This window comes from Heterodontus francisci, chromosome 42, assembly GCF_036365525.1.
Source record: "Heterodontus francisci isolate sHetFra1 chromosome 42, sHetFra1.hap1, whole genome shotgun sequence".
NCBI classification, from domain to species: Eukaryota; Metazoa; Chordata; class Chondrichthyes; order Heterodontiformes; family Heterodontidae; genus Heterodontus; species Heterodontus francisci.
The window spans coordinates 6,756,937-6,779,465 of NC_090412.1; the positions used below are offsets into that span (position 1 = coordinate 6,756,937).

Sequence of the window (22,529 nt, forward strand, 5' to 3'; positions counted from 1 at the left end):
AAAACTGTGCAGTTATCACAGCAGCCCATTCGAAGCAGCTGCCACTCTGCTCCAGCAGCTCTGTGATATTGAAATGGTGAATCTCCCTCCCTACCTCAGGGCTGACACCTGCTGCTCTTGTAAATTCAGGGAGAGAGGGGACTTAAAACCAGCAGTGGGAGCCAGGACTGATATTCTGGGCTGGGTGGGGAGCGAGTCACAATTTAAACGTTACACATCTGGAGGAGCAGAGCAGCAAATATTAGCAATGATCTGGTACAAATGAGAAAGAGAACCGAAATTTTTTTTTGCCGGGTATGAGCCAATGTGAGATCTGAGTGCATATAATCTTTGTGATGTTAATGGTCGTTGTAGAAGAGTCGTGGATTTTTTTGGAGTCCAACTTTCTAGGGGGTGGGGGCACAAAACAGGTGATGATGGATCAGCTGCCTGTTTATACACCCCGTCCAATCTTCCTTTCCCTTAAAATCAGTGGAAAAGATTATAACGGGTGAATGATTACCTTCTTGCATGATTTATTCCCATGCCAAAATTGAAAGTCCCTCCGGGGCTTCTTATATTTGGGTCACATTATCCATGAGCATATCGAGCCTGTGCAGAGGTGGAACGAGGTTCAGTTACTATAACAGAAATAGACCCAGTTCTTTCAAAGGGGATCACCATCACTGAATTATTATTGGCAATGTTTTTGAGTGGAGCTTGTGCAGATAAAACTTAAAAACAAAATACTACAGATGCTGGAATAAAAACAGAAAGTGTTGGAAATACTCAGCAGGTCAGGCAGCATCTGTGAAGAGAGAAGTAGAGTTAACGTTTCAGGTCTGTGATCTTTCATCAGAACCCTGATGAAAGGTCACAGACCTGAAACGTTAACTCTGCTTCTCTCTCCACAGATGCTGCCTGACCTGCTGAGTATTTCCAACACTTTCTGTTTTTATTTCAGATAAAACTTAAACTGTTTTATCAGAGTCAAGTTAAAGCATGTCCACAGGATAAGGGAGAATAAAACAATGTTTTTAAACACACATCATCCCAGACAACCTGTATCCTAAATGATCCACAGTCACGCCTCCTGTCAGGTTTCCAGCCAGCACCGAGGCACTGTTTTTAGGGGAGTCCATTACACGAGCTGTGCCTGCTTTGACAGCTGCCTTTGCATTGGGTTTAGTACACTGCTGGCTGGGGTCAGTGGCTGCTGACGTGTGGGTCTCATAGAAACAAAGCAAACTTGACAAATTCACCCTACAGCCACTGGGCAGAATTGGTCTAAGGACAAAACACACACACAGCTCTCTAGCAGTCAGCCAGAGTGAATGGGGAAGTTCACAATAGACTGCCTAACGAGGGTATGGCACCAAACAGCTATAACCACCCCCCACCCCTTCAGTTCAATAATTAGCTTCATCTCTAACACATGGCAGTTCAGCGAATGTCAAGGACAGGAAAAGACCATCATGCTTATTTCTCCAATTCAGCATCCAACTGCAATTTGAAGTTAGCTGATTCCAGTATTTTTCCTTGGCAGATTATCACAAATGTTTGTCATCCTTTTAACTGTACTACTGTTCTTAGAATGGTTAAAGCACAAAAGAAGGCCATTCGGCCTATTATGTCCATGCCAGCTCTCTGCAAGAGCAACTCCGATAGTCCCGCTTGCCTGCCCTTTCCCTGTAGCTCTGCAATTTTTGTGCTTATCCAATTTCCTTTTGAAGGCCTCAATTAAATCTGCCTGCACCACACCCTCAGTGCATTCCAGATCCTAACCACTTGCTGTGTGTAAAAAAAAAAAAGTTTTTCCTCATGCCCACCATTGCTGCTTTTGCCAGTCATCTTAAATCAATGCCCTCTGGTTCTCAACCATTCCTCCAACTGGCACAGTTTCTCTCTATCTACTCTGTCTATACTGCTCATGATTTTGAACACCTCCAACAAATCTCCTCTCAATCTTATCTTCTCTAAGAACAGCCCCAGCTTCTCCAATCTACCCATGTAACTGATAGGGGGTGGGGGAATCTAAGATGTGTTTTGAAATAACATTTTAGAAATACCCCCTCCTTCTACAAATCATACTGCCCTCAAATTAATATTCTTCACCTAGACCATTTAGTACTTGCGTATCTCAATGTGATCGCCCTGAATCTAGACTGTGACATTTCTCTTTCCTCACAGCTCATCTACTTTACAGTTGGGCTCAAAACTGATCTTGTCTGTACTCACCTCAGTGTGTATAAATCTCCCTTTTGAAGTGTGGTGATAAAAACTTCCCTCGCTATTCCAAATATTGAAAATATCTTTGTTTATTGCCAACAGGCACAAAAGAAAACTGAAGGCTATTGTTGCAGGCTCCACTGGTAAGCAAGCACTCAGAGAATTGTCAGTGTTTTCAAGCACATTGCATGTCAAACTATTGGATCAGTCAGTAACTTTGGAGTCAGAAGGTTGAGAGTTCAAGCTGCAGAATGTACTTGAGCATTTATCTTGTCTGACACTTAGGTGATGTTCTAAAGGAGTGCTGCAAGGTCAGAGTGCCATCTTTCACATTGGGTGTTAATCCAAGGTCCTGTCAGTCTGATTATATGATCCCCTGGCCCCATTCAAAGAAGAGCAGGTGGTTCTCCCAGTGTCCTGGCCAACATGCATTACTCGACCAACACCACCAAGAAATAGTTATCTGGTCATTCATTCACTCGTCATCTGTGAGGTCTTGCTTTGTGCAAATGTGCTGCTGCAATTTCCTACAGCGACTGCAAATCATCCATCAGATGTAAAGCAATTTGCATTTATCATATCCACTGCCACCTCACTTTATCCATATTTAGTAGGGTTTTAATGGAATCTTTCAGTAGATGAGTTTGTCAAACAAGGGCTGATTTCCACATTGGATGGGGAACTAGGAATAAGCTGCAAATTCTGTGACGAAACAAGCTTTGAGTGACCTTAACCTGTGTTTATGTAACAACATTTAGATTTCGAGGCCTTATGGAGACACTTCTCCCTCTGAGCAGAAAATACATAGTGTATTATATGGTATAACAATCGTGTCCTTATAAAACAGTTAATCCTCTGGTTTACCATGAAAAGATCCACTATTTCTGCTTTAACGCCCTGTTTAGTTAATCATGGGAGTTACTTGATTAGTATTCATCTCAAACGTCCCTACTCTCCCAATAGTACCTCCTGCTCAAACGTCAATGTATTTCACTGGTTTGATAGTTTTTCATGTGAACGAGTTTTTCTCTTTAGTGAATCCATTTGTAGTCATGCTGTTCTTACCGTCTTTGTATCACTCTCTGTTTCCTCCTGTCAGTCATTTTCTGTTACTTCCTTATCATCTCTGCCTGATAAACTGAAGGAACTGCAGCAGAACGTATCACATATCAGTCGCCTCAACAGCATGTTAGCACTTTGAAACAGAGCAGGCATTGGAGTCTGAAAAGGTACCTGTGTTTCTGTTTAGGTAACCAAGGGTTTATGGACATACTGGACATGCCAAACACCAACAAGTATTCATTTGAAGGGTAAGTCACACGAAGGTTTGGCTGAGGTCCAAAGGTTGATTACATCTACTTCCACAACCTGCTTCAATGATGAGAAGTGAACAAATGACTCGGTACAGACATACTTGTGAGGCAGTTTAGTTTAGTTTAGAGATACAGCACTGAAACAGGCCCTTCGGCCCACCGAGTCTGTGCCGACCATCAACCACCCATTTATACTAATCCTGCACTAATCCCATATTCCTACCACATCCCCACCTGTCCCTATATTTCCCTACCACATACCTATACTAGGGGCAATTTATAATGGCCAATTTACCTACCAACCTGCAAGTCTTTTGGTTTGTGGGAGGAAACCGGAGCACCCGGAGAAAACCCACACAGACACAGGGAGAACTTGCAAACTCCACACAGGCAGTACCCAGAATTGAACCGGGTCGCTGGAGCTGTGAGGCTGCAGTGCTAACCACTGCGCCGCCCATATCACAGTTGTGGAGCAAGTGGCTGAAATCTCAGGAGCTTGCAGAGGATTTGCACTCCCAGTCAGTTTCTCTGCTTACCAACCTTTTAATTCTAATCAACAATGGGTTTTAGAGTGCCATTATGCCCTCTAGTTGGTCTTTGTGATCTGGTATTTAATCTCTCCCAAGAGATTAATGGCATCTACTGCATAGGGAGTGTCTTAGTTGTGATGCATTAGGTGTCAAAACTATATGTGACAAGTGAACTAGAACTGAAATTTTTCTGCATTCTACTTGAAACCCACTTAACGTTGGTTTTATGTTGCATCAAAGTGATGCTTATGTCACCAAAATCCTAGGACTTCAGTGGACTATCTTCCCCTAAAAGTGACCAAAATAATGCTACCATTAACAGAGGCTACTTGCTATTGACTTGCAATAAGGCATTTGAAATTTCCCCCTCAGGTTTGAGGTTGATTGTGTATGAAGAATAACTTACATTCATTTAGTGCCTTTAATGTAGTAAAATGTCATAATGCGCTTTACATGCGTATTATAAAAATTGTACACAGCCACATAGGATAAATTGACACTTAGAATGGCGCAGATTAATCAGGGATAGTCAGAATGGATTTTTTAAGGGAAGGTCGTGTCATACTAACTTAATTGAACTTTTTTGAGGAAGTAACAAGGTTGATGAGGGTAGTGCAGTGGATGTGGTCTATATGGATTTTAGTAAGGCATTTGACAAGGTCCTACATGGCAGACTGGCCAGAAAAATAAAAGCCCATGGGATACAGGGGAATGTGGCAAGTTGGATCCAAAATTGGCTCATTGACGAGAAACAAAGGGTAGAAGTCAATGGATGTTTTTGCGAATGGAAAGTGGTTTCCAGTGGCGTTCCACAGGGCTCAGTGTTGGGTCCCTTGCTGTTTGTGGTATAAATTAATGATTTGGACTTAAATATGGGAGGCACGATTGGGAAATTTGCAGATGACACAAAAACTGGCCATGTAGTTGATAGTGAAGAGGATAGCTGTAGACTCCAGAATGATATCAATGGTTTGGTTGAATGGGCGGAAAAGTGGCAAATGGAATTCAATCCGGAGAAGTGTGAGGTAATGCATTTGGGGAAGACAAACAAAGCAAGGGAATACATAATAAAGGGGAGGATATTGAAAGGGGTAGAGGAAATGAGAGACCTTGGAGTGCATGTCCACAGGTCCCTGAAGGTGGCAGGACAGGTAGATAGAGTGGTGAAGAAGGCATATGGAATGCTTTCCTTTATTGGCCGAGGTATAGAATACAATAGCAGGGATGACATGCTGAAACTATATAAAACACTGGTTAGGCCACAGCTGGAGTACTGCATACAGTTCTGGTCACTGCATTATAGGAAGGACATAATTGCTTTGGAGACAGTACGGAGGAGATTTACAAGAATATTGCCAGGGCTTGAAAGTTGCAGCTATGAGGAAAGATTGGATCGGCTAGGCTTGTTTTCCTTACAATAGAGGAGGCTGAGGGGTGACTTAATTGAGGTGTACAAAACTATGAGGGGCCTCGATAGAGTATCTAATTGCCATTACCAAGACATGGTTACAAGGAGATCAAGGTTGGGAAATGAATATTCCAAGGTACACAATATTTCGGAGAGACAGGCAGAATGGCAAAGGAGGAGGGGTAGCCCTGGTCGTAAAGGATGACATAAAGACATTAATAAGGGATCTGGCCTCAGAAGATCATGAAGTAGAATCAGTTTGGATGGAAATTAGGAATAGCAGGAGTCAGAAAACACTGGTGGGAGTTGTTTACAGGTCCCCTAACAGTATTATTATTGTTATCCCATTACATTATTGGACAGAACATTAAATGGGAAATTATTGGAGCATGTAAAAAGGTAATGTATGAATTGTGCATATAGACTGGGACAATCAAATTGGCAACACTGGTTTAGAAGATCAATTTGTAGAATGCTTTCATGACAGTTTCTTGGAGCAATACATTGTAGAACCGACTAGGGATAAGGCTATCTTAGATCTCGTATTGTGTAATGAAGCAGGGTTAATAAGCAATGTCATAGTAAAAGATCCACTAGGAAATAGTGATCATAATACCATTGAATTTCATGTTAAGTTTGAAAGTGACACATTTCAGTTACCAACAAGAATCTTAAACTTCAACAAAGCCAATTATGAAGGTATGAGGGGAGAACTGGCTAAGGTTAATTGGGCAAATAGACTGAAAGGTTTGGTGGTAAATGAACAGTGGGAAACATTTAAAGAAACAATTCAAAGGGTTCAACAAAAGTCCATTCTGTTCAAAAACAAAAACTCGGCAAGAAAGACCCATCTGTGGCTCACTCAGGAAGTTAAGGAGAGTATTAAACTAAAAGAGGCTTACAATGTTGCAAAAAATAGCAGCAAGTCTGAGGAATGGGAGTGTTTTAGAAGCCAGCAAAGGGTCACCAAAAAACTGATAAGGGAAAAAAGAGAATGAGAGTAAACTAGCCAGCAATATAAAAACCGATTATAAGAGCTTTTATAAGTACATAAAAAGGAAGAGAGTAGCTAAAGTAGACGTTGGTCCCTTAGAGGCAGAGACAGGAGAAATCATCATTTAGTATCCGTCTTCACAGTAGAAGACACAAGTTCCATACCAGAAATAGGCAGTAACCTAGGGGTTAAAAAGAATGAGGAAATTAAGGAAATTAATATCAGCTGAGAAAAAGTATTGGAGAAACTTGAAGGGCGAAAATATGACAAGTCCCCGGGAACAGATGGCCTACATCCTAGGGTTCTAAGAGAGATAGTTGCAGAGATAGTGGATGCGCGAGCTATGATTTTCCAGAATTCCTTAGATTCAGGAATGGCCCCGTCAGATTGAAAGTTGGCAAATGTTACGCCACTTTTCAAGAAAGGAGGTAGAGAGAAAACAGGGAACTACAGGCCAGTTAGCCTAACATCAGTTGTTGGGCAGATGCTGGAAACTATTATTAAAGAAGTCTTAACACTGCACTTGGAAAAGTATAGTTATGATTAGAACAAGTCAGCATGGTTTTCCTAAAGGGAAATCCTGTTTGACAAATTTATTAGTTTATTGAGGATGTAACTAGTAGGGTAGATAAAGGGGAACCAGTAGATGTAGTATACCTGGATTTTCAAAAGGCATTCGATAAGGTGCCACATAAAAGATTAATAGGCAAGATAAGGGCTCATGGTGTTTTGGGTAATATATTAGCATGAATAGATGATTGGTTAACAGACAGGAAGCAGAGAGTGAGCATAAATGGGGCATTTTCAAGTTGGCAGACAGTGAATAGTGGAGTGCTGCAAGGATCAGTGCTGGGGCCTCAGCTAGTTACAATCTATATTAATGACTTGGATGAAGAGACAGAGAGTAATGTATCTAAGTTTGCTGATGATACAAAGCTTGGTGGAAAGGTACGCTGCGGGGAGGACATAGAAAGGCTGCAAAGAGAAATAGACAGGTTAAGTGAATGGGCAACAAGATGACAAATGGAGTATAATGTAGGGAAGTATGAAGTTGTTCACTTTGGTCATAAAAACAGAAAAGCAGAATATTTTTTAAAAGGGGTGAAACTGGTAAGTTTTGATGTTCAGAGAGACTTGGGGGTACTCGTAGAAGGAATGCACAAAGTTAACATGCAGGTGCAGCAGGCTATTAGGAAGGCAAATTGCATGTTGGCCTTTATTACAAGGGGATTGGAGTACAGGAATAAAGAAGTCTTACTAAAATTGTACAGGGCTTTGGTGAGACTGCACCTGGAATAGTGTGTGCAGTTTTAGTCTCCACATTTAAGAAAGGATATACTTGCACTGGAGGCAGTGCAGCGAAGATTTACTAAATTGGTCCCTGGGATGAGGGGGTTGTCCTGTGATAGGCTGAGTAAATTGGGCCTGTATTCTCTGGAGTTTAGAAGAATGAGAGGCGATCTCATTGAGACATAGAAGATTCTGCAAGGACTTGATAGGGTAGAAGCTGAGAGATTGTTCTGACTGGTCAGGGAATCTAGAACACAGGGACATAGCCTCAGGATAAGGGGTCAATCGTTCAGGACTGAGATGAAGAGAAATTACTTCACTCAAAGGGTTGTGAATCTTTGGAATTCTCTACCCCAGAGGGTCGTGGATCATTGAATACATTTAAGGCTGGGATAGATAGATATTTTGGTCTCACAGGGCATCAAGGGATATGCGGAGCGGGCAGAAATGTGGAATTGAAGCCCAAGATCAGCCATGATTGTATTGAATGGTGGAGCAGGCTGGTCTACATCTGCTCCGATTTCTTGCATTCTTGAGTAGACAGGAAAGACCTGTTTCACCTAATGGAGAGGTCAGTTACCAGCGGGCACAGATTTAAGGTGAATTGGTAGAAGGATCAGAGGGGACATGAGGAAAATCTTTTTCACCCAGAGGGTGGTGGGTGTCTGGAATTCACTGCCTGGATTGCTGGTGGAGGCAGAAGTCCTCAACTCATTTGAAAGGTACCTGGACATGCACCTGACGTGCTGTAACCTGCAAGGCTACAGCCCGGGTGCTGGAAGGTGGGATTTGATTGGGCGGCTAGCTTTTTTTTTTCAGCCGACGCAGACAGGATTGGCTGAATGGCCTCCTTCTGTGCCATAACTTTTCTATGGTTCTATAAAGCAATATTAGGACAGGTGCCCAAAAGCATGGGCAGAGAGGCGATAGTGGAGAGTGAGGGCAGGGATTTAATAGTCTTTTGGAGGGTTTCCTGCAGTATACAAGGCACTAATCTCACTCTGTAAATGTCTTGTTGCAGGGCAAACCCAGTCTGGCTTGATCCTTTCTGCAGGAACCTGGAACTTGCGGCTCAGGCTGAGCACGAAGACGACCTGCCAGAGAACCTCAGCGATATCACTGACCTCTGGAACAGTCCAGCCAGGACCCATGTATGTTCACGTGCCACACTTATAATCTGATGACCCTCTGTGCTGATTGTTGAACACCAAGCTTCTCCTAAAGTGTCACCGTAACAGGAGCTCAGGAGAGCAAACACTTTGACTTTGTATGAACACTCGGCTATACCTACTCTTCAAGAATTTATAACAAAACAAAATAATCTCTATCAGATATTTTAGGCCAGTTAGTTGTTCACAATCTAAGATGCTGATTTATTTTAGACAATGCGATGGGGAGGCCCTTAAAAGCCAGCATTATTGCCTCATTCCTGCTGGTATCCTCAGGACCACCATCTTTCCAATAATGGCATCAACCCCAAGATGGTTGGCATTGTAAAGTCTACATTCTGCTTTCAGGTTGAGAGCACTTAGCTGAATAAACAGGGAGCTGACCCCATTCTGTGTGGCTCTGCATGTTAATCATGGAGCCCAGTGAGCCCACAGGGAGATGCTCCTGAAGGGTAATGTGACAGCAGGAGGTGCTGCATGGACATCACTGTCCTGGAACTGAATCCTGACATTTGATTCTGCATGCAATTGCACTGAAGTCACCCTAATGTAAGAGCTTACCAGAGTAACAACCTGACCTCTCTCCAAATCATTATCATGTCTGATAACTCAACAATTGTAAACTTTCCTTTAAAGGGTACTTTTGGTCGTGAACCACCCACATCTAAAGTAGAGGATGATCGATACTTGCGTGCAGCCATACAGGAGTATGACAGCATTGCAAAACTGGGCCAGATCATGCGAGAAGGCCCCATTAAGGTATGTTTGACGTTGCATCTTGTTCTTTTCAGTGTTTGTTTGTAAAACATTTCAATACATTGAGAAAGATGATGCAATAAGTAGTTGTTGCGAGTTGAACAAAAATCCTATTTGCACTCGGAATTTATATTTTGGAAAAAGTCAGCAAGTGTAAACACTGAATTGAATGTATTGCAGTAAATCAGGAGAAACTGAGTGGCAGAAGGGTTGGCAACCAGAGGTGACTTGAGGAAAATAAAAGTAATACGCAGTGAGCTGCAATGCGCTGACTGAAAAGGTGGTTGAAGCAGATGCAATAGTGACTTTCAGAAGGGAAGTGCAAGAACACGGTAGGAAGGAAAGGAAGTGGAAATCGGATAGCTGACACAGGCCCAATGTATTCATTATATGATTTTATTAATTATCCTGAGAAGACTAGATTTCATAAGGAACCTTCTGATTAGGACCAAAACCACTGTTGATATTTACAAGGACCTCTGCAAGCACTGAACATTGAGATAACCTGATGCAGTGAAAGTTTAGCCGACCTCCCAAGTACTCACGAAGGAGGTGTATGTTTCACCTGCTGTGCATTACTTCAAGGGCTCCCTCTTGAAAGTGGTTCTGGATGACTACCTGCGGCTGAAGAAGCTATTCGCGGCTCGGTTGGCTCACAAATCCGCCGCCAGCGGGGATCAGTCGTCTGTCGTGGAGGTACAGCTGGTGTGGAATGAGCCAGTTTGCAGTGTGAAGTGTGGCTTGTTACTTTTATCAGCCGAGCGTGGAAACTGGGTGTCATGTTGTGCAGTATGAGGTGCAGTGAGTTCATGAGGCTAATGTAGTGAACAGATAGCTGCCGGAGACTGCAAGGCAGTACTCTAATTGAAAGGCTCAAATTAAATGGTCATAAATTTTTCTTTGCATCTGTCAGCTCCCTTCAAACAGCCCCAGCATTGGATTACAGCCCAGAGCCTTCATGTGATTCCATTCCCCTCCTCAGCACAAGCTCACAACCTTGCAGTTCACTACAGCTATCTGTGTTTCATTGTGCAAAACTAGTGAACTCTCAGGATCCTCATGACAACTCATCAAAATACACAGCAAACGTGAACCTTCTCGGATTCAGTTTTGAGATTTGTTGAATATGTAAGTGTAATCCTCAAGCTTATACCAAATCATTGATGCACATCAGGCAGGAGCACTCAAAAGGAAACTTTGACTTACCTGGAGGTACTGTATCTTTTCCTACCAGTCTCTCTGTCCCATTCAGGCTCCAGGTAGAATGCCATCAGAGAACTACTGACATAAAATGATTCAGTTTGCCTCAATCCATGAGGTTCTCTGTCCAGTTCTTGCAGCGACGCTATCTGCCTGCAGAACTCTACAAGTTACTGTGAGAGTCCATCTGAAAGGGTTGTAATCTCAGCAGCTGAATAATGTGGATAGGTTGAGTTGAAATGGACCACTCGTTGCTCTGTGACCACTTTCAGTATCACACTCTTAACTACCCCCAGCCCACCTGAATCTCTCTCTCAGGCTCAATTTTCATCTTTTAAAATGTTACTTACCTCAGTAATTTTAACAATGTTGGACCATGACACAGACTGTTAGAAAATAGGCATCATCTTACCAAATCAATAGTCACATATTGAACATTTGCCATACAATTCTTGCCTTATTTCCTGCACGGCCAGAGGTATAAAACGGAATGTGTTTAAAAGATATTGCAATAATGTTGAAAGGGAAGGGTACAGAGCCTCGGGTAATTTGCTGTTTGGATCCTTGCAATTTGGCTTTTAATCCCTTACCACACACTGAGATGGCTGTTTTGAAAAAGTCCTGTTACATCCTCTGTGGCAATGCATTATGTTACGACCAGGTGAGAAATGGGTCTAGGGGTCCCTCTCAGCCTTCACCTAGTCTTACCGTAACAGGGTTTAATTTTAAACATGCCGTCTTCTTAGTTCCCCCTTGGTGAATCATTGTTCACTGCTTTTCGATTATAAGGCAAAGAAACTAGCACAAACGGGCTTTCTTAGGTTTAAAGAAGAAAAGTTGAAATTTACTAAACTTAAAATTAAACTAATTTGGTTAATGCTTATGGATACACGCCGCGTCCCACGCTAGCATGCATACACGATACCCACATGCAAATAGAGACAGAAAAGAGCAGAAGAAAAATAAAGTGGAAAGGTTAAAGGCAATACCTAAAGAATTGTTGTTACAGTTCTTCGACCTCACTGTAGAGTACTTGATTGTAGCTAGATCTTACTTTTTCTTGGGGCCCAGTATTCTTCTTAAACCTTGTTCACTGTAGGAGACTCTTCTCTCTTGCGGTTCATGTGTCTTCAGTGGATTCAGAGGCTTTTGAGAAAGAGATGGGAGCAGACAGGAAAGAGATCTTCTCAGTTCTGGAGCAAACAGACTTTCTGACTTCCAATTCTCTGTGGCCAGTTCAAAAGAAAACACTGGAACAGCCAGGTAGTCATTTGACCAGCTGGTCTAACCAGCCCTGGCCCTTGTGGACTGTATCCTCCTTAGCAGGCCCTGGAATGTGCTTCCACACCTTCAATGCCTGTTAGTATGTAAATGTTTTTTTCCAGCCATGGCTGATCTGTTTAACAAATCATTTCCTCGCTACAACAGTTAAAAATCAATGTTCATGACAAAATGTATGTGCCTCATTCTTGGCAGGTGGGTCCTAGCATGACAATTATCACTCTGTCCTTTTAACACAGACAACCACTCATTCCTTTCCTCTGTTGCCCAACTTTAACCACGGTACCTTTATCAAAGTCTCCTCTTGTCACCACACATCATCATCTCTGTCTTCCAAGAATCTATCCTTGGACCTCTTTCTCTGACATGCCACCCTGGCAACATCATCCAAAACTTTGCATTGAGCCTCCATGAGTATGGTGATGCTGTAACTATGCCACATTTCCTGTTCCCTCCTCGAGGTCTCCAGTGATTTAGTGCTGTCAGACTGTTTATTCAGCATGCAGACCTGGTTGAGTCTGGGCTTCCTCCAGGTAAAGGTCCAGAATATCAAGCCAGTGCCCTTGACCCCTTCCACAAACCCTTGCCCCAAACTCCAATTCCACCTCCCACCCTCTGCCCTGCTGTTCCAAAGCTATCTCCATCACAAAGACTGTCTAGTCACAACTCCATAATAAGCTGTCTTACGCATTTCACATTTTCATCAATCTGAGAAACTTGGGAATGCTAAAGGCAATGAGATAATAATTACTGCATTGCATGTTCTCAAACAAATTGAGGTAATCAGACCTGAGACTGTAACTTAAAATGCCATTAATCCTACCTTCAATGAAACTCTCGCCTATCTGTGCTTAGACTTCTGTTCATAAGCAAAGAGCAATTTGACAAATGCTTGTATGGATTAGGATAAACACAAAACAATCTCCAACTCATTTCAGATGTAAATCGCATATTTTTTGATTATATCTTGTAGTGTCTTGAAAAGGGTACCTGGTAATAATTATCTAATCGTGATGTGTTTACCTGCGTTGCTGCACTTACTCTGCAGTCAGGTTTAATACAGTTTCAGTGTTGTGTAAAATGAGCTCTAGAAGTAACATTCCTAGAAAAGAAAATGTAAAACAAAATCTGTTGCATGCTGAATGGATGAAGAGATGAGTTGGGATACATGTACAGGAGAAAGAATTAACTTCCATTTATTGAAAAACCTCAGAACACCACTTAACTGAAGTGCTCCATCATGAAGTGTAATTACTCTTGTAATGTACAACTGTAGCTTGACAGTAAACCATTTGCCATGGTATTCATAGAATCATAGAAATGTACAGCAAGGAAGGAGGCCATTCGGTCCATCGTGTCCACACTGGCCAACAAATAGCCGTCCCACTTTCCGGCTCTTGGGCCACAGTCTTGTAGGCCACGGCACTGACAAGTGCACATCCAGGTACTTCTTAAATGTTTGTGGTTTTCTGCCCCTACCATCCTTTCAGTCAGTGAGTTCCAGATCTTCCATCCCCTCTAAACCTCCTACCTCTAACCTTAAGTCTATGCCTCCTGGTTATGGACCCCTCAACAAAGGGGAATATGGCTTCCTATCCACTCCACCTAGACCCCTCAATTTTATATACTTCAATTAGGTCTCCCTCAGCCTCCTGTTTCAAAGAAAACCACCCTAGCCTATCCAATCTTTCCTCATAACTAAAGTTCTCCAGTCCAGGCAAAATCTCCTCTGTACCCTTTCTATTGCAATCCCATCTTTCCTATAGTGCAGTTAGCAGACCTGCACACAGTACTCCACCTGTGGTCTAACCAGCATTTTATAGAGTTCCAGCATAACCTCCCTGCTCTTGTATTCTATTCCTCAGCTAATCCCATATGCCTTCTTCACTTATCTGCCAGTCCAGCTACCTTCAGGGATCTGTGGACATGCACTCCAAGTTTCCTCTCTTCCTCTACACTTCTCAGTATCCTACCATTTATTGCATATTCCCTTGAAGGTGGAATTTGAACTTAATCTGGAATTTAAAAAAAGCTAGTCGAACGATGGCCATAAAACCATTGTCAATTGTCATAAAAACTCATCTGGTTCACTAATGTCCTTTAGGGAAGGAAATCTGCTGTCCTTACCTGGTCTGGCCTACATGAAATTCCATACCCACAGCAAACCACTCAGTTGTATCAAATCGCTACAAATCAGGAGCGAATCTGGCCGGATCACCCAGCATCAACGAGGCACCAGAAATGACTATGGCAAACCCAGCCATGTTCTCCTTACTAACATCTGGGAGCTTGTTCCAAAGTTGCGTGAGCTCTCCCACAGACTAGTCAAGCAGCAGCCTACCATAGTCATACTCAATGAATCATACCTTGCAACGTCCCAGACACTGCTATCAGCATCCCCGGGTATGTCCTGTCCCACGGGCAGGACAGACCCAGCAGAGGTGGCAGCACAATGGTATATAGTCAGGAGCGGGCTGTCCTGGGAGTCCTCAACGTCAACAAAATCCTGGAACTCTCTCCCTAACAGCACTGTGGGTGTACCTACACCACATGAACTGCAGCAGTTCAAGGCAGCGGCTCACCACCACAAGGCCAATTAGGGATGGGCAATAAATGCTGTCCTAGCCAGCGATGTCAACATCCCATGAACAAATAAAAAAAAATACTGAACCCCACTAGAAACACCCATCAACCACTACCCTTTTTTTCCTGCCTCTAAGCCAATTTTGGTTCTAACTTGCCACTTTGTCTTGCATCCCATGAGCTTTTATTTTCATGACCAGCCTGCCATGTTAGACTACATCAAAAGCACTACCCTCCGACCCTCCTCATTACCCTATCAAAAAATTCAATGTTAGTCAGGCACGACCTTCCATTAACAAATCCATGCTGACTCTGTCATTCTAAATGAAGATTTATTCTGTCCCTCCAAATTTTTTCCAGTAATTTTGCCACCACTGAGGTTTGGCTGACTGGCCTGTAATTACTTGGTCTATCCTTGTCTCCCTTTTTAAAATAGTGTTACAGCGTTAGCTGTCCTCCAGTCCTCTGGCACCACACCTAGAGCCTCTGCTCTTCATTTGCTTCCTTTAGCAGCCGAGAATATATTTCATCCAGGCCTGGGGATTTATCCATTTTCAAAGATGTTAAACCTCTGAATACTTCAGAGGGGCGGCACAGTGGCGCAGTGGTCAGCCTCACAGCTCCAGCGACCCGGGTTCAATTCTGGGTACTACCTGTGTGGAGTTTGCAAGTTCTCCCTGTGTCTGCGTGGGTTTTCTCCGGGTGCTCCGGTTTCCTCCCACAAGCCAAAAGACTTGCAGGTTGGTAGGTAAATTGGCCATTATAAATTGTCCCTAGTATAGGTAGGTGGTAGGGAAATATAGGGTCAGGTGGGGATGTGGTAGGAATATGGGATTAGTGTAGGATTAGTATAAATGGGTGGTTGATGGTCGGCACAGATTCGGTGGGCCGAAGGGCCTGTTTCAGTGCTGTATCTCTAAACTATCTAAACTTCCTCTCTCACTATACTCCCAAATTGCTTCACAGGCAGTGAATTTTTTTTTTGGTCATCACTGCATGGAAAGTTGATGTGTGTACTGCAAGTTCCCACAAACAGCAATGAGGTAAAGATAAGATATTTGGGATTTTCTTGTATAATTGGGCCAGGGGAACGTCCCTGTTGTTCTGACTCCGTTTACTTGAATGCAGCTAGTACATCTCAACTATTTGAACCCACCAAAAAACCCCAAATCTGTCCCAAGCTCAGAAAGCAATGCTTTGCTTTGTCAGCTGTGCAACTGACATTTGCAATTACTTTCTTTAAAGACAGTAGAAAAACTTTTCAAACCTGAAATTACCGGTCACAGACCCCGCAAATTGTTTACCACAGACACATGTTCAATCTTTACTGACTGTGTGCACGTCAGTTGTGATATCCATGTTTGGAGGTTCCCCCGCTGCCTCTATACTGTTTTTGTAACATGGAGATCAGAACTGAGCCATATATATGCTGCAGAGATTGGATGCAATTTGAACAGTTTTTCTGCTTCTGAATTCTATTGCGCTATTAACCTGCATTGCTACTGGTAATGGTTTATGTAGCCCTAGATCTATCGGCTGCTCTCTTCCATTCAGCATATTACCAAAACTGTAAGTGACCACATTCTGAACAAAATGCAGCACTTCATGAAATCCTGAAAGTTGAATGTTTACTTGCAATTTATGAGCTCCACTAACACAATGCAGAACTCCTTGGCTCTGAGGTCAAAAAGACCACTCTGTGCATGGAGGTGTAGAATGGAAGTGTTTTTGCTGGAAGCCATGTATTTGCCTAAGCCTAATGCTCTTGTTTTCCTCCCCCACCCTGCTGCAGCTGATTCCCAGTGACATGGAGGATGACGATGAGAAGCCGCCCAGTCGTGGAACTCTGCGCTTCAAGCACCGGCACCCGGTGGAGCTGAAAGGCTCTGATGGCATCCATGTGGTGCATGGCAGCACTGGCACCTTGCTGGCCTCTGATCTGAATAGTTTGCCAGAGGATGACCAGAGGGTCTTGGTCAGATCCTTGGAAACCCTGAACACAGAGAGTGGGAGCTATGTGGACAGGAATGCCAAAACAGAGTCTGCGAAGTCCACGCCTTTGCATAAGGCGAAAGAAAGGGTGATGGAGATACCACTAGAAATCACAGAACTTTGACATCAAGGTCAATGTGTCCTGACCACACATGATCATTGGGGTTAGCTGTTGACAAGAAACAGAGATGCTGTCTGCAATCACTTTTTTGTTTAAATGATGTATGGCAAATGGACTGACGTTACACCGCACAAGGCCATTCAGCCCAGCTCTCTAACAGCCACTCATCTAGTCCCACTTCCCTGCCTGTGACCCCATGCCCCTGCAAATCTCATCTTCAGATAATTATCCAATTCCCTTTTTGGAAGCCATGATTGCAGTGGAGGCAGATGCAATCTCAGGCAGTGCATTCCAGATCCTAACCACTTGCTGCATTAATAAAAAAAAAATTTTCCTCATGTCCCCTTTGGATCTTTTGCCTGTCACTTGTGTCTTCTGGTTCTTGACCCTTCTGCCAATGACAGCAGTTTCTCCCCATCTTTGTTCATACCCCTATGAACACCTCTACTAGCAAATCTCCTCTCAACCTTCTATCCACATTAGTGACGTCCATCATCCCTGGTATCATGCTTAAATCCTTGCATTGAGGCTGAACTAGTGGTTTATAAAGGTTCACACTAAGTTCCTAGCCTTTGTACTGTATGCCTCTAGTTATATAGCCAAGGATCCCAAATGACTTCTCAACTTGTCCTGCCACTTTCAATGATTTGTGCACATATACCCACAAGACCCTCTGCTCATGCATCACATGTATCCTTTATATTTCCTCCCAAAATGTATCACTTCACACTGATCTGTATTAAATTTTATCTGCCATGTATCCACATACTTCACCAGCCTCTTGAAGTCCATCTCTATCCTCACAGTTCACAATACTTCCAAGTTTTGCATGATCTGCCTACACTGCACACCCAAGTCCATGTCATCAATACAGATTAAGAAAAGCAGTGGTCCGCATACTGCCACCTGCGGAACCCCACTGTAGACCATCTGTTGCTCGCTCGGCCAATTTCATATCAATGCTGACCCTTTTATTCCCTGTGCTTCAGGTTTGCTGACAAGCCTGGTCTATGGCACTTTATCAAACATCTTTTGGAACTCCATGTACATTATATCAACTGCAGTACGTTAAACATTTACCCTTTAATTCGTTTGGCTTTCCTTAATCAATCCATATTTGTCCAAGTGACTTAATTTCGTCTCAGATTATCATTCCTAAAAGCTTTCTGTCCACTGAGGTTAAACTGACTGGCCTGTAGCTGCTGGGTTCATCATTTGCAATTCTCCAGGCTACATCTCTAAGGAGGCTTGGAAGACTATGGTCAATACCTCTGCAATTTCCACCCTTAGCATCCTCAGATGCATCACAGCTGGTCTTGATGACTTATCAACTTGAAGTACAGCCAGCCTTTCTAAGACTGCCTCTTCCTCACAACAACTGTGGCAGCATCATCTTCCTTGGGAAAGACAGGTGCAGAGTAGTAATTTAGTACCTCAGCCATGCCTTGTGTAAATCCCGTTTTTGGTCCCTAATTGACCAAATCCTTTTATTAATGTGCCTATAGAAGACTTTTGGAGTTGCTTTTGCATTGGCTACCATTGTCTTCCCAGACAGGTGTTTTTTTTCATTTCTGTTACCTTTCTATAGTCAGGAAGTTGGAAGCCCCTCCCCCCTTCACCTACTGATATTTGATGTTGAGCTCAAGTTGAGATATATGGAGGAGTCCAAGGGAAGCAATGTTTCAAGTCAGACTATTTCAAACAGCTCTCTCCAAGTGATCAAGGATCCTAGCAGACATTAGATTCCAGTTTAAAGCTCTTACAATGCAGGCCATAATTGGTAACCCATGCAACATGCCACTTTTCCTCTGGTGATTATCAGGCCATACTGTAAAGCTTTTAATACAGAAACCAACAAAATAGCCAGCAAATATCTCATGACCAATACAACATCTGACAGGGATGAGACTACAAGCTGGTCCATCAAGCCTGCGGCATAATCGCGTGTCTGCATCATCACCGTAGCCACCTTTACCACCAATCCCACAACCATGCAATCTCCAAAGAGGAAACAGAACAAAATCACATCAAGTGAAATTAAAACATCTGCAAAATTCTCTGCCCCAATCAGGAACCAGTGCACCAGCCAGCAATACTTTCCAGAAGCGCACTACTGGGACAAGAAACCATTACTATCTAGCCTCGTCCTACTTCTGTGTAATAAACCCAAGTCCGCAGGTACTTCCCCAATCTGTCAAACCAAAATATTCTATCAATAGGCGCACCAAACGTGCCTGTACATTTTTTCATGTATTTCTTTACAGTCTCCACTACATCTACACGGTGAATTGAATAAACCAATTAAAGCAATCTTCTGAAACTTTTCCAAGGTCACTATGTCACCTATCTTAACAGCTGCCCAATACAGGGCACTGTACTCCAGTAGTGTTCAAACCAGCACTAGTACAATGACAGAATGGTGTTGTCTAATTGGTACTGCATGGTTCTCGTCACAGAACCCAAAATTGTTTGCTTTGGCTACAGCTTCTCTGCATTGGTCAGCAACATTAAGTGATCAATGAACAGCAACACATCTATCCTTTAGTCTCTGAACTACTTTCAGCATCATTCCTTGCAAATTGTTCTTGGCTCATTGCCTTTGCATATCTAATTCCCTCAGGATTGCATTCCTCTGCTGTCTTAACACAAATAACTGTTACTATTAGCAAATTTACTAATCTCACCCCAACACCACTATTTGCCTGTTGGAGTGGTGCCAGATCCCAATCCAGCATATCAAACTCCCTCCAATACAAAATGCTAACTCGAGTAAAATTAGCATGAAGTCCATTAATCAATGGCTTTTCAAAAATCCAGGTAAATAATGTCAATAGGATTCGGAGTCTCTAAGACATCACCATTTCCAGAAGCCATGTTGAGTATCATACAAATATTTGGGAAAATGCATGTAAATGGCAAAGTTATGAAATTGCGACAATTTAGAATGGTTTATGGCCCTGCTCACTGACAGCAGGGTTGCTTATACAAACCTTATGAATAACTTGTCCGAAGGGCACTTCAGAGTAGCATTACACACAAATTAAGAGTCCAAGGATACATCAGAATATCTCACTAAAAACTTACTCAGAGCCAGGATTCAAACAACAAAAGATGAGAGGTGGCATTAAAGGGAATCCCAGCGTTTAGATCCAAGAAACTAACTCAAATCTTACATGTTCTAACCTTTGCAAGAGCCCTACAATTGTGGGCTACCAGTGTCCAGTGCTTAACAACTTGATGCCAACATTATTTAAAGCTGTTTGAAGATGGAAATTCCTATGAACAGGGAAGCAATGAACACTAATTCTCTGCACAGTTTCAAGGCTCCAGTTGGGTATAAGGTTGACAGCTGTGTTTTATAATAAATGTGTAAATATTTACAGACTTGTAAATATATTTGTTATAAATGTTAGTGTATCATCTGGTTCAATGTTGAGATGAGAGAGATTAATTGGAACACTGAATGCTAATTTTGTTTCATTTGTGTAACCACAAAAAATACTAGTTTGAATTGTGCCTGGTGATTGATTTTCCTCTCAATCTAGACTTAAATAATTATTCCTTGCCCCAGGTTCTATGTAGGAGAATGAGATGGTGAAATCAGGTCAGTGTCCAGGAACTATCTTGTTCATTTCCTTTTAAGCTGCTGTGCCACAGGGGATTGAAGAACTGGCAATGCACTGAGATAGTCAATGATGTCCAGCTGCTTCCAGAGCCTTTATTCTCTCATGATTCAGGTGAAAGCTATCTTACGGTAAAGAGCCCATGGCAGTTTTCAATACAGCAAGACAGTTGTCCCTGTACCTTGGCAATCATTCCCTCAGCAGTCGGCACTACCACACACAGTATTTGGTCATTCCTTGCTGTTGCAAATGGCTGCTGTATCAGTCTACAGAAGCCACTGCACTACAGAAAGGGATTCATTGTGAGAAGCACAATGGGAAGATCAGACATATTAAAAGGGCTATATACATTAATAGCATTGCAAGTAACGTCTGGAGGGAAACATTACTGTATTTAAAGCCCAAACTTAGCAAGATTGATGGACAAAATAGACCGATCTCCTGCTAAGAGTGTTCCTCAGGCCCCTCTGTCTAACCTTCCAAATGGACATGGTTGGAGAACTTCAGTAACTATTGGCCCCATTAGTCAATTAAAAACATCAAAGCAAGACATTAAATAATAAAACCCACTCTAATTTATGTACTTGTTTAAAAAAGGGATTGAAGTAAAATGTTATAGCCAATTATAGATGCCACATCACACCATTGCTCTGGGTTATGTTATTATGCGACTCATCAACAGCTCTATAGAGGGTTATGGGGAGAGAACAGCAACATTCGTTTTGTTCTGTACCATGGTCTGTCACATAGGATGTTTATGACTTTGATTAGAGCCATTTTGGTGATGTAGCAGAGACAGAAATCTGATTGGAGAGCTATGTGGAGTGGCAAGAGATGGGCAGAGATTTGGGCCATAACACATTCAAATATATATTACATCTTAGCTGCTGACTTGTGACACAAAGCCAGGAATGATCAAGCCAACCACACTGATCTTTGCATGTTACTGTTCTCCCCATTCCTATCCAGCTGCCGTTATGGTTACCACCCTGCTCACTGTCAGGAATTTTTTGACGTCTTTCCCAAATTTGCCTTTTGCTATCTTTGTGTTATTTGCCACTATTTAATTTTAAGTCGTGCCACAGATTTACCTTTTCTATATTCTAAACCTCTAAAGTCATCTCAGTTCTTGTCTTTCAGCAGGGACGAAGCCAGGTTTCTCTGTTTCCTAACCCTTAACTACTCACGAGATCAGGCTCAATGGCTCCTCAGACAGCAGCTAGAGTGTGGATATCTCCTTGGTGTTCTGGTGGGTACAACTAGACACAGGTCTAGGTGAAGCCTGGGACAGTTCAAATAGGGCAGAGAGGGGACTCCCCTAGATAGTAAAAGCTGACTGCCAACTTACTCAGGTTTCACTTCCTCCAGCACTCTTGCTAAAGAGAGAGTGCCAGATGGTCAATATCTGCTACACTCCTCGTTCCTGTTTCACTTGTTCCACAGAAACTCGACTGAATGTTTTCATGCTCCTGCACCTGTCAATGGCATTGCTTGTATCCTTGGAACAGTATCTGGCATCCCAAGATGACATTGCTTTTCATGCTTTTGGTACTCGGTCAGCTGACCTGTGTTGAGGCACAGGCGGATTAAATAATACAACTTAGCTTCCTGTAATGAAACGGTTGAGAGGTTGGCTAGATTAAGCAATAGAATATGACGCCAAGAGAGTGCTGGATGGGAGGATGTTTGAGTGGAGCATGAACACCAAATGGACTGGTTCTGCTGAGTAGCATGTTTCTGTGCTGTCCTCAGATTAAACCCAATTCCCAGACAGTGTGGGTCAGCTTTACAGGTTACATACAATTGATCACAAATTAAAAATAAAAAGATTTGCATTTAGATAAGGCCTTTCATGGGTTCATGAAGGGCAGGTTATGCTTGACAAATCTTTTGGAATCCTATGATGACATTACGAGCAAGGCGGACAATGGGGACCCAGTGGATGTGGTGTACCTAGATTTCCAAAAGGCCTTCGAGAAGGTGCCACTGCATAAGATAAGGATGCATGGCGTCAGGGGTAAAGTATTAGCATGGATAGAGGATTGGTTGACAAACAGGAAG

General features: G+C 42.7%; 1 protein-coding gene across 8 annotated transcripts in view; it reads left to right on the forward strand.

The window, feature by feature from the left end:
* cdh23 (cadherin-related 23) overlaps nt 1–20,330 on the forward strand; it is a 658,884-nt gene extending 638,554 nt beyond the window's left edge. For all 8 annotated transcript variants that reach the window (XM_068020420.1, XM_068020419.1, XM_068020422.1 and 5 more), the window contains 5 exons: nt 2,311–2,351; nt 3,458–3,518; nt 8,765–8,894; nt 9,549–9,671; nt 16,525–20,330. In XM_068020420.1, the coding sequence (XP_067876521.1) occupies nt 2,311–2,351; nt 3,458–3,518; nt 8,765–8,894; nt 9,549–9,671; nt 16,525–16,848 (679 nt within the window). In that variant the 3' untranslated portion in view covers nt 16,849–20,330. The remainder of the gene's footprint in view (nt 1–2,310; nt 2,352–3,457; nt 3,519–8,764; nt 8,895–9,548; nt 9,672–16,524) is intronic.
* Nucleotides 20,331–22,529: the final 2,199 nt, after the last annotated feature.